Here is an 11,129-nt window from a genome sequence, read left to right on the forward strand (position 1 = left end):
ATATATTTTATATATATATTTTATATATATATATTTTTTATATATACATATATATATACACACATATATATATATACACACAATATGTAATTAATACAACAATGAAAGCAATGTGTTGTTCCAGACATTGTGTCGAAGTGTTAGGGATATGAAGATGAATGAGACATATATCGTGCTGATCAGGAGCAGGCAAATATAAAAGCATTATGAAATAATGCATCAGTATAGGAGGTTCACTAGGGGAAGAAATTTAAAATCAGAAAAATGAGTGCTGGACTTGCTACTAATTTTTAAGCAGTGAGGCAGATGGAAATGCCATGAAAAATTCTCAACTGTTGTTTTATCCCAGGTTAGGTTAATTATTATACTATTTATTATAAATTGGATACCATTTATTATAGATTGGATACGTGGTGTCTTATTTGCCCAACTGGGAGTGTTTTCAAGGCAAGGTTTAATTTACAGAGGATTGGGCTGCTGTGAACCTGTATCTTTAAAGTGATGAGTTAATGTCAGCATTAACTGTATACATTCCACACGTTATATTTTCCATCTTGTTCCAACATTTATTTTAATCTTATTTAAAAATCTTTACTTCCATCCCTGAATGTTTTTTGTCATCTGGAAAGGGGTAAGGATGAAATGTGATTCAAATCTGACCCCCATAACTCTTTGGTCTTCAAAATCCAGCACCGAAGTGGGGAAATTAGGGGATTGCTTGGAATCCTCTCCCTGCGTGCTCACCATAAGGCACTGCGTGAGTTACCGAACCTCCCTGAGTCTCGGTTTTCTTAATCTACTTTACAGAAATGTTTGGAGGATGAAATGAAATGAAATAATGTGTGCCAAGCCCAGAGCCCAGTGTGGCCAGCCCTCAAACCATGTTTACTTGCTTCCTTTAATTCACCAAGAACATCTCTTGCCTGTGGGAGGATCATGATTGCCTCTGGATCGTCTTCACTTAGTGGGGTGTGTTGACCCTCAGGGGCAAGACGGTAGAGTAGGTTCTGTCTACAGTTCATTGAGGGCCCCCCCAAAGTTCCATTGTGAGAATCTCTTCTTTTCTAAACTTGATCTTGCTAGACTTTAAAAAAAAAAAAAGTCTACCCTAATGCCAAGTATTTTAGGAAGCATTTGTTGCTATTACCTGAAACAAGTCATGTATGCACATGGAAGAAAAGTGCCTTCTAAAATCAGCAGGATGATTATGCTTTTTTGTTTTGCAAGGTTGAAAGGAGAGTAAGTAAGTCTTCGAGATATTCAGATAGTCATTTAATAGACACTGATTAAATTGAGTGCTGTGCCTGGAAATGGCGTCAAACTGAAGACGTGATCACTGCCCTGGGGAAGCTTATGAACTTGTTGGAGACACCAACCCACATGCATGAAATGACCCCAGAATAGTTAGACTCAACATCAGGAAGGGCAGTAAAAGCCCCTAAGTACTGAGGGAAGGCAAGATACAGTTTTGGGGAGGGATTTAATAGAGCTCTAGGAGACTTGAGATCTTGGTTTGTATGGTTCATAAAACACTATCATTTAGAGACAGAATTTTTAAAAACCACCTAAAGTGTTCACTACTTATAGAAACCCAAGAACATACTACACTTGCTCTTTACGTATTTGAACTAAACGAATCCTTCTAAAGTCTCAGTGTTCAGGCTGATTGGCTTTCAGAGTCTCAGTCACACTGTGCCAGACTGCTCCTGCCCCAATTCATTCTTTGTCTGCAGGAGATGGAACGTCTTTATCAATCATAACAAGTCACATGGAGAGTAAAAATCCCAGCTGGAGACTTACCTCAGAAGCTGAGGTGTGCCACGTGTATTAATGTGGGTGGATTTAGGAACCAGGGTTAAGACCTTTTCCTCTTTATTAGAAGGAGATTTATAATTCGGGGCCTTTAGAGCGTGAGCATGGGTCCAATCCTCTGGACTGGCCCACTCCTCCTGTCCCTCCCCACCTCCCAGCTCCCCAAATTAAAAAGCAGAACAACAAAACCATTAACCTAATAGCATAGAATTTATGGCTGAAATCTTACAAAGCTTATGTCAGCAAAGTAAAATAATGACTGTCACTTTCTCTTAGACACTTGGCTTTATGGTTCCTGTCACCTTTATCATAACACACAGCTGACTTAGGAGCTCTGTTTTTCATGGCACGTGGCCTGGTGTTACGCTTTTACGCACACATGCTGTCAGAGGACGGTACATGGGTGCATCAGAGCAGAGCTCAGTTTAGATAATGAATTGCAATGCTGTTAATGGTTTTGGGTTAGTCATGCTGACCTTATGCCAACTGAGCTTGTTCCCTTTCTCTCTCCTTCTCTAGATTCTCAAATCCAAAGATTTAACGTCTCCAACCCAGCGCTACATTGACAGTAAAGTTGTCAAGACGAGAGCAGAAGGCGAATGGCTTTCCTTTGACGTGACTGACGCCGTCCATGAATGGCTCCACCATAAAGGTTACAACCGCCCTCTGTCCTCGTCCCTAGATGCTCAGTGACCCCAAGTTATTGTAAGTTGATTGCAGATTTAAGGGTATTGTCACACATCCAAATGACCTCCTTGACTTAATGTTTTCCAGACAGAAACCTGGGATTTAAAATAAGTTTACACTGTCCCTGCTGCACCTTTGTACCATCTAATAATTACATCATTCCCAATAAAAGTGAAGAGCTAGAAGCAAGATTTGCAGGTAATTGAAACTTGGTCATACGAGGTGGGGGAGGGAAGGGCCTATATTGATAATCTCATGGGGGGTGAAGTCGGTTTGCATGTGAAAACGGGATTGTTTGGTGAGGCCTGGGGAGTTGTAATTCTTTGGGTAAAGATAAGGTTGGAGAAAGATATATATAAAGGCAGAAAGGATTGGGACCAAGCAATTGGTTCCCTGTTTACACTGCTCCATGCCCAGTGAAGACTTGGCAGTCCTAACTGACTGATTCATCAACTTTCCAAACTATTAGTCAGTTAAGCCCTTTATTCTTCATTTAAGTAAGACAACATTCCAGCTATGCTGATATTATAGCAGAAGATAGCATACATTCAAGGGCATCCATTGATAATGCCCCAAGCGCAATGTCAGGAGGCCTACAACCATATTTCACTTGGGAATCCCCTCATACCATACCCTCTTTACCTCACCTTGTATGTATCATTGCCCTTGGACTATGGTCAAAGGCTGCTTCTGTAGTGACCTTCATAACCAACAGCCCTTCCTTGGACACTGAACTGCCTCCTGATAGGTGCCTCAGTGAGAAGCGTTCATTGTCACCTGTGATTGTCTCCTCCACTGTTTCTAGCTGGTGCCCAGTATTTCCAGTGGCTTCCTGACTGGACTTTTAGAATAGTTTATAAAGACATAAGGAGGCTTTAGTTTTTCCCTGTTCCTGCTCATCTCTCAGTGATTAGCCAAAGGTCAGGGAGAATGAGGAGATGCCAAGGGTTGGAGTTGCTTCCCTGATTAGCTAACCAGTTTGGACAATGTGAGGTAAGAGGGAAGTCGGCCGTGTGCTGGTGCCACAGTGACCCCATACCACCTCACCAGGGAGCTGATTCCCCTTCCCCAGCTACCGCCACTCGGGACCTCCATCCACTTGCAGAAGGCTACAGTGGCCCTTGCTCATGGAAAAATACTCCCGGAGGTCCAGAGATTTATTTCAGTCTCTAACCTAGCCATGATTCTCCAGAGTGTGGAGATTAAACGCTTAAACTGGCAGTCTCTTGAGCATGCTTTGGGGAGCTTGAGTTTCTAAATCTCAGGAGGAATCAGGAAAGTGTTGAGGATGCCATAAAATAAATGAAAAAGCCCTTTCTTCACAGCTTCCCCAAATAGCATTAGGTAAGGGTGACTTCTGTTTCACTTGAACCTAATTCACTGCAATTTCGTGTAAGTCTCGGGTTGTGTTCATGAGGAAAGTCTTCTGAGTTGACCAGTCTGAGGAAGAGGGAACTGGCGGGTGACAAGGCATGTTCTTTTGCTATGCGTTCAGTCGCTGAGGGGCTGAACACAGCCTGCACTGAGGGCTGACTAAAATAAACTACCTAGGTTGCCCTTGGACTATGGTCAAAGGCTTCTTCTGTAGTGACCTTCATAACCAACAGCCCTGCCTTGGACACTGAACTGCTTCCTGACAGGCGCCTCAGTGAGAAGCGTTCATTGTCGCCTGCGATTGTCTCCTCATGCCATGTCTATTTCCGTGGGGAATGACGGTAGCCAGCTGATGATGCTGTTGTGAGGTCATCACGGCTGTTTGTGACAAGATACAAAGGAAAAAAGAATGGCTGGTTATATTTGATGAAGGTAAAGCTAAATGTCTGTTACCCAAATGCATTTTTTCAAGGTATTGATGGCACCTCCACATATACCAGTGGTGATCAGAAAACTATAAAGTCCACTAGGAAAAAAAACAGTGGGAAGACCCCACATCTCCTGCTAATGTTGTTGCCCTCCTACAGACTTGAGTCACAACAGTCCAACCGGCGGAAGAAGCGTGCTTTGGATGCAGCCTATTGTTTTAGGTAAAGGAAATAAAAATAAAACAAAGTACTTACATCTGTTACCTCTTACACTGCCTTTGTCTTTGTTGATAAGTTGACCTAAACTCCACTCATTGCTTAAGGCCAGGTATAGTTCAAGATAGCCGCCATACTTCCTAACAGCATTCTTCCCAGAGGCTTCGAACAGGTTTTCTGTGTGGTATTCCTCAGCCCCTTGCAATGAACCAAGTATGAAGTCAGAAAATTAGTCCCCTGAAGTTTTTTCCCACATACCTCTGAAGCACTTTGGGGCTGAAGAAGAAAATGAGCTCCCTGCTCCCCAGAGCAAATATAAGGTTACTTGAGGGGTATGATGGCGGATCCTTAATTGGAAAGACTCACCATCTGTATGAAGCCTCACCCCCCACCAGTACAGTGCCCATGGCCATACCCTTTTTCACAGAGATGAGAGAAATAGAAGAAGAATGCTATTTATTATGTCATTAGCTACAGAATCTGAGAGAGGTGAAGGCAACACAAATTTATTTCCTACTCCTGTAAGAGTTCATGGAGGAGAGAGTATGAGTGTTCTCCTGTGGTTTCTTATCAAGCCTCCTAAGAGGAAGGTTCTTTCCTTATTTGGGGAGCTATGGGACAGTGAGGGGCCTCACTGATAAAGTGCTCCAAGAGTTCATGAGTAAAATGGCTTTTTTTTGCTCGCCAGAGTCAGTGGTTGCACTAAGCGAGGCTCCATGTGTCTTGATCTCTGGCTCATTCCCGGGTCTAGCGACATGAGATGTAATGATGGATTCATTCTCAAAGGAAAAGGCCTCAGATGGTTCTTTGAAAATAGCTGTTGTACTTCATTCGTTTTATATTTGAAAGGGCAATCGAGGCTGACTGGCAAAACTGCCCAGTGTTGGTTGGAAAGGGGGAATTGGTCTCTTCAGCCTCCCCTCTACTTCTGTCTGGTCATTCAAGGAAAAGGTTTGATTTTCAAGGTCACAGCCAAGGGACTCGGGGCATAGAATTCCTAAGGGAAAGTAGTCCAGCAGGTCACCATGACATTCCATCGTGAAAGTCATTTGAGATTACTATAAAACCATTCAAATGTAGCCCATGATACTTGCTCATTGGATGCTGTTTGAATGAGTGAAGGAGTCGTTTTTCGGGCTTGGAATGAGGGATGGGAGGAAGTCAGCTGTAAAATCTCCACTGCTCTTTCTTCTAACAGAAATGTGCAGGATAATTGCTGCCTACGTCCACTTTACATAGATTTCAAGAGGGATCTTGGGTGGAAATGGATACATGAACCTAAAGGGTACAATGCCAACTTCTGTGCTGGAGCGTGCCCGTATTTATGGAGCTCAGACACTCAGCACAGTAGGGTAAGTATTTGCCTCTGTCTCTTCTGAGTTGCTAATGTGTACCTGCCGATAGTATGTCCAGTGAATTCTGATTAGCTTGGTGCCTGTTCAGCATCACACGTGAATGGGTACTGGAGAAATCCTTTTGAGCTGTGAAGAAGAATGTGGGGAGTGGGTGAAATCAGAAATAACACTGATCAGTTTGAAGAGTAGGTTTTGCCTTCCCAATTCAATGATAAGCAATCAGAAGGCAGTTTTGGGAATTTTTTTCTTTATTTTGTATTGTAAGCAATTGGTAGCTATTAAAAATCTTTTGGAATCAATATATCACTTGGGGTCATGTACAGCTTGGATGTGAAGGGACCTAGGTCCCCATCTAAAAAAAGGAGCTGTCATCATCTACATCAAGACTGTCACTGTGGAAAGAACTTTGAGGACCTCGGTTGATGCTTTGGCATAGTGACTCACTAGTGTATGGCAATTAAAAAGTCATTTGACTTCTCTAATCTCAATACCTCAATTTCTTATCAGTAAAAAGGAATGTTTATGTTAAAATGGCCTTTAAAATAACAATGCCAAACTCAAGAGCAGCTATAAAGAGCAAAAAGGTGAAATAAGAGAAAACGATTTGAAAATTAGTATTTCCAAGTCTTTTTGAATATCTCTAAAGTACACAAGATTCTAAATATTTTGTCAGATTACTTCAGGGAGGTTAGAAAGCTAATTCAGAGGGCCAGTCCTGGATGGGAGGCCATGGGTTATAGCCCAGATCAGCAAAGACTTTTTCTATGTATGAATGATGCTTGTCCTAATGCTTTTTCCTGGTACCTCATAATGTAGGATTTTAGAGATAGAAAGGACTTCATAAATTATCTTGTCCAAACATTTCACTTTACTTAAAGAAATTGGGGTCTAGATCGTGTAAATGACTTGGCCAGGATCAAGCAGTTGGTGACAAACCAAAACTTGGAATGCAGGCTTCCTTGTTTTATAACCAAGGACTCCGTTTGCTCTGTCTTACTGAGTCTAATTCCTGAAATGTGGCTACACATTGGGGTTATGCCTCTGTAAATCTCCTTATTAAAGAGGCATTAGAAAAATTGCCTTCACTGCAGGGTAGGAAAATGAGCCTACTGCTAAAAGGATCACATAATGCGCTCGGCTCAATTCAAGAATTTGGGGGTTATCAATTATTTTAGACAATCTGTCTTATAAAATTTCTCTTTAATTCCTTTGAAAAATCACGTGCTAGTAGAACATGAAGTCTGTTTATTTATACATGCCTACATATGCTAGGCTTTAAATTGGCAACTAGGGCTCTCCTTCCTTCAGCTGTTTTCCCAACTCCCCTGTAGATTTTGGCACTCCAGGCTGACCATGTGCTTGGCCATGTGAGGAAAGCTTGCTCATGCCTGTCCCTTTGTCTGAGCTCTCTGGCCAGGCTGTTTCAACTGGGCTGTGGCAACAGTAGCTATAATGTGGGCAAGGCCCCAGTGCCAAATAGAAACATAATTCCCCTCCCCGATACACAGAGGGAGTGTGTGAAGGCTGAGACCATGCTTGTTTTTCAAGGAGAGACGAAGAATAACTGTCATGGTCACAAATATGTGGTTTGGACAGCTACCCAAGAAGCCAGAGGTAGCTTAATAAAGTAGTCAGTGTTGCCACACTGAACAGATCTTCTGTCTTAGGCTGAAAAACTCGCAGTGAATCTCGAGGAAAAGGTCACTTGCTGTTTGACTAACACATTAATGGCATCCTTGGAAATGTCTCTTTATCATCACTGGGGAACCTACATACTTCCATTGGTAAAAGTCCCAAACCCCCTTTGATATAAAACGGAGTTAAGGATATGGGACTAACTCTAGAACTTTCTCTTCTTTCCACCCTGGGACTGGCTATCTGCCCTCCAACTTAAGCACTACCATTTACCACATGAAATCTAATGGAGGGGTTGATTATTACTACTGTTGTTGTTTTAAGCAAAATGTAAGAAAGTGAATAATTAAAAATAGAGCTTGCTTTTCGTGTCATTCTTTTTTTTTTTAAAAAAAAGTTATTTGNGACTAACTCTAGAACTTTCTCTTCTTTCCACCCTGGGACTGGCTATCTGCCCTCCAACTTAAGCACTACCATTTACCACATGAAATCTAATGGAGGGGTTGATTATTACTACTGTTGTTGTTTTAAGCAAAATGTAAGAAAGTGAATAATTAAAAATAGAGCTTGCTTTTAGTGTCATTCTTTTTTTTTTTAAAAAAAGTTATTTGTTTATTTTTGAGAGGGAGAGCACGCATATGAGAGTGAGCACATGTGGGGGGGGTGGGGCAGAGGGAGAAGCAGACTCCCTGGTGAGCAGGGAGCTGATGTNTCTCGCTGGCTGTCTCTATCTCTGTCAAATAAATAAATAAAATCTTTAAAAATAAAAAAAATTAAAAAAAAAGTTATTTGTTTATTTTTGAGAGAGAGCACGCATATGAGAGTGAGCACATGTGGGCGGGGGTGGGGCAGAGGGAGAAGCAGACTCCCTGGTGAGCAGTGAGCTGATGCGGGGCTTCGATCCCAGGACCCCAGGATCATGATCTGAGCCAAAGGCAGACGCTTAACCCACTGAGCCACGCAGGTGCCCTGGTGTCATTCTTAATTAACTCTTAACTGCTTAATTGTTACTCGTATTTAGGAAGCAATAATAAATGAAAATACTTGTATCTTTTTTTCTTTTAAATGAAAATGTAGGTGACATTAAATTGGCCCACAAAGACCCAGCACAGAGAGGGTTCACATGCAGACATGTTTCTTTCTATACCTAAGGGTAGATTAAAGCTCTGATGGGAGTTTTAATCAAGCCTGTAATTCTTCTACTTTGTGTATTTGCTTCTTCACAGAGCACAGCAGTCTCGTTTTGCCTTCTTAGGGCTATGAGGTCAAAACAAAGTCCATAGAGTCTCTGAGCTTAAGGGAACTCCAGCCTCGGTGGGAATTGGAAACAGACACTCGGTTACAAGGAAGTGTAGACACCAGAACAAATACTAAGAGGACCAAGTTTTTCGAGGGCCTGGCAAGTGTGTGCAGCAATGCAGTGATCAAAGTCAAGAATTATTGGGGAAACTGTAAAATCTGTTGAATGAGTGATTTTGTGCAATCTGAGCTTTTACAAAATCATTTGTTTACGATGCATGAGGAAAGGATTCTGTAGGAAAATGATGAATTCAGTGATTACTAGGAACACATACCAAGTTGACCATAATTGGGGGTTAAGAGAAGGAAATTGTAAACCCCAACTACTTTAAATTGTCTCCTGAGTGCTGTGACGGATAAGGTAACACCATGGCGCTATGGAATGGTTCTTTTTAAAGTAATTGCGCCCCCCCCCCTTTTCTGGGTCTTTTCCTACGTTCTCTTTCCTATGTCCTTTCAGGTTCTCAGCCTGTATAATACCATAAATCCAGAAGCATCTGCTTCTCCTTGCTGCGTGTCCCAGGATTTAGAACCGCTAACCATTCTCTACTACATCGGCAAAACACCCAAGATTGAACAACTCTCTAATATGATCGTAAAGTCTTGCAAGTGCAGCTAAGATTCTTGGAAAAGTGGCAAGATGATAATTCCATGGTGACAATGATCAGGAGGAGGAGGACAAGAACAATGACAATGTTTGTAACAAGAAAACGTAAGAGAGCCTTGCTTCGACAGTGTTAAAAAAAATTTGAAAAAAGCGGTACTAGTTCAAACACTTTGGAAGTCTGTGTTCTGTTTGTTAAAACTGGCATCTGAAACAAAAGAAAACAAAACAAATTGAAGGCTTTATTCTACATTTCACCTACTCTGTAAGTGAGAGAGACAAGAAGCAAAACCTTTTTTTTTTTTAAGAAAAAAATAAACACTGGAAGAATTTGTTAGTGTTAATTATGTGAAAGGAAAAAAACAAACAGGAAAATCCCATTAAGTGGAGTTGCTGTACATACCATTCCTATCCCATGCCTCACTTGATTTTTCTGTATTGCTATGCAATAGGCACCCTTCCCATTCTTACCTTTAGAGTTAACAGTGAGTTATTTATTGTGTGTTACTATATAATGAACATTTCATTGCCCTTGGAAAATAAAACAGGTGTATAAAGTGGAGACCAAATGCTTTGCCAGGAACTCATGGATGGCTTAAGGAACTTGAACTCAAACGAGCCAGAAAAAAAAGAGGTCATATTAACGGGATGAAAACCCAAGTGAGTTATTATATGAGCAAGCAAGTCTACGTTAAGATAAAGACCCTGAAAACACATGCTATGTACCAGCTGCATAAGGAAGCTTCTTGTAAGGTTCAAAACTGAAAAGCCTGTTAATAAAGGAAACTTTCAGTCAGAATAAGTCTGTAAGATTTTTTTTCTTTTTAATTGTAAATGGCTCTTTGTCAGTTTAGTAAACCAGTGACATGTTGAAATGTTTTGATACGTATCGGTCCAACTTCATACCTTAAAGTATTGTTGTATAGGTTTTTCTTCGTTTCCGTATATGTAACCATACCTACATTCTTATAATAGATGGGTAGAGAAGCCGGTATAATTGGAAACACATCCGCAGATCTCTTTCGCAAACTATTAAATCAGAACGTTAACTACTTTCCATGTAATGTGTAAATTTTTACCATATTTTTAATGCTCTGTAATAATGTCAACTATGATTTAGATTGGGCTTAAATTGGGGCTCTTTTTAATGATCACTCAGACCTGTGTGTTTCCTTTAGCTGGCCAGGGCTTGTGAGGAAAGCCCCTATAGTTTGACTTGCACTACAAATACGTGTTTTATAGTAATTTCTCCACTGTGCTTTGTGCATTGTCCAATATTATGACATAAGCTACCTGAGTCCACTTGTCATTTCGTTTTTCTTTTATAAAAAGGATCGATTCAAGTTCAGTAGTCTTCCTTTATCTTCTAAGCATCGTTACTAATCAATTCAGACGTTAACCATCTTCTGTGTTAGGAAAATTGGGGACTATGATAGATGTATAGATCACTGAGCTGAAATATTTTAGCTTTAGCAAGGGCCTCAGGATCTGACTCAGACTCAGAATCTTTGTGGCTGAGTGAAGACAGCTTCCTCCAACTTGGTTTAATTGGTAGGTTCACAGAATTCTATGGTTCGTAGAGATCAGACAGTTCATAGGAGACATCTTTTCCTTTAATCAGGTTTTTCGTGTTCAGGGGGAAATGGAAAGATTGACATTTTAGTTGATTTTTTTTTTTTAAGGGAGAAAAAAAAAAACCCCACTCAGCGTAGTCACTTA

The 11,129-nt window shown here is 40.9% G+C and overlaps 1 protein-coding gene across 2 annotated transcripts in view; it reads left to right on the forward strand.

Moving 5' to 3' along the window:
• TGFB2 (transforming growth factor beta 2) overlaps positions 1–10,209 on the forward strand; it is an 80,315-nt gene extending 70,106 nt beyond the window's left edge. For both annotated transcript variants that reach the window (XM_002923091.4, XM_002923090.4), the window contains 5 exons: positions 2,332–2,464; positions 2,587–2,697; positions 4,346–4,523; positions 5,716–5,869; positions 9,267–10,209. In XM_002923091.4, the coding sequence (XP_002923137.1) occupies positions 2,332–2,464; positions 2,587–2,697; positions 4,346–4,523; positions 5,716–5,869; positions 9,267–9,425 (735 nt within the window). In that variant the 3' untranslated portion in view covers positions 9,426–10,209. The remainder of the gene's footprint in view (positions 1–2,331; positions 2,465–2,586; positions 2,698–4,345; positions 4,524–5,715; positions 5,870–9,266) is intronic.
• Positions 10,210–11,129: the final 920 nt, after the last annotated feature.

The sequence above is a fragment of the Ailuropoda melanoleuca genome, chromosome 8, assembly GCF_002007445.2.
Source record: "Ailuropoda melanoleuca isolate Jingjing chromosome 8, ASM200744v2, whole genome shotgun sequence".
NCBI classification, from domain to species: domain Eukaryota; kingdom Metazoa; phylum Chordata; class Mammalia; order Carnivora; family Ursidae; genus Ailuropoda; species Ailuropoda melanoleuca.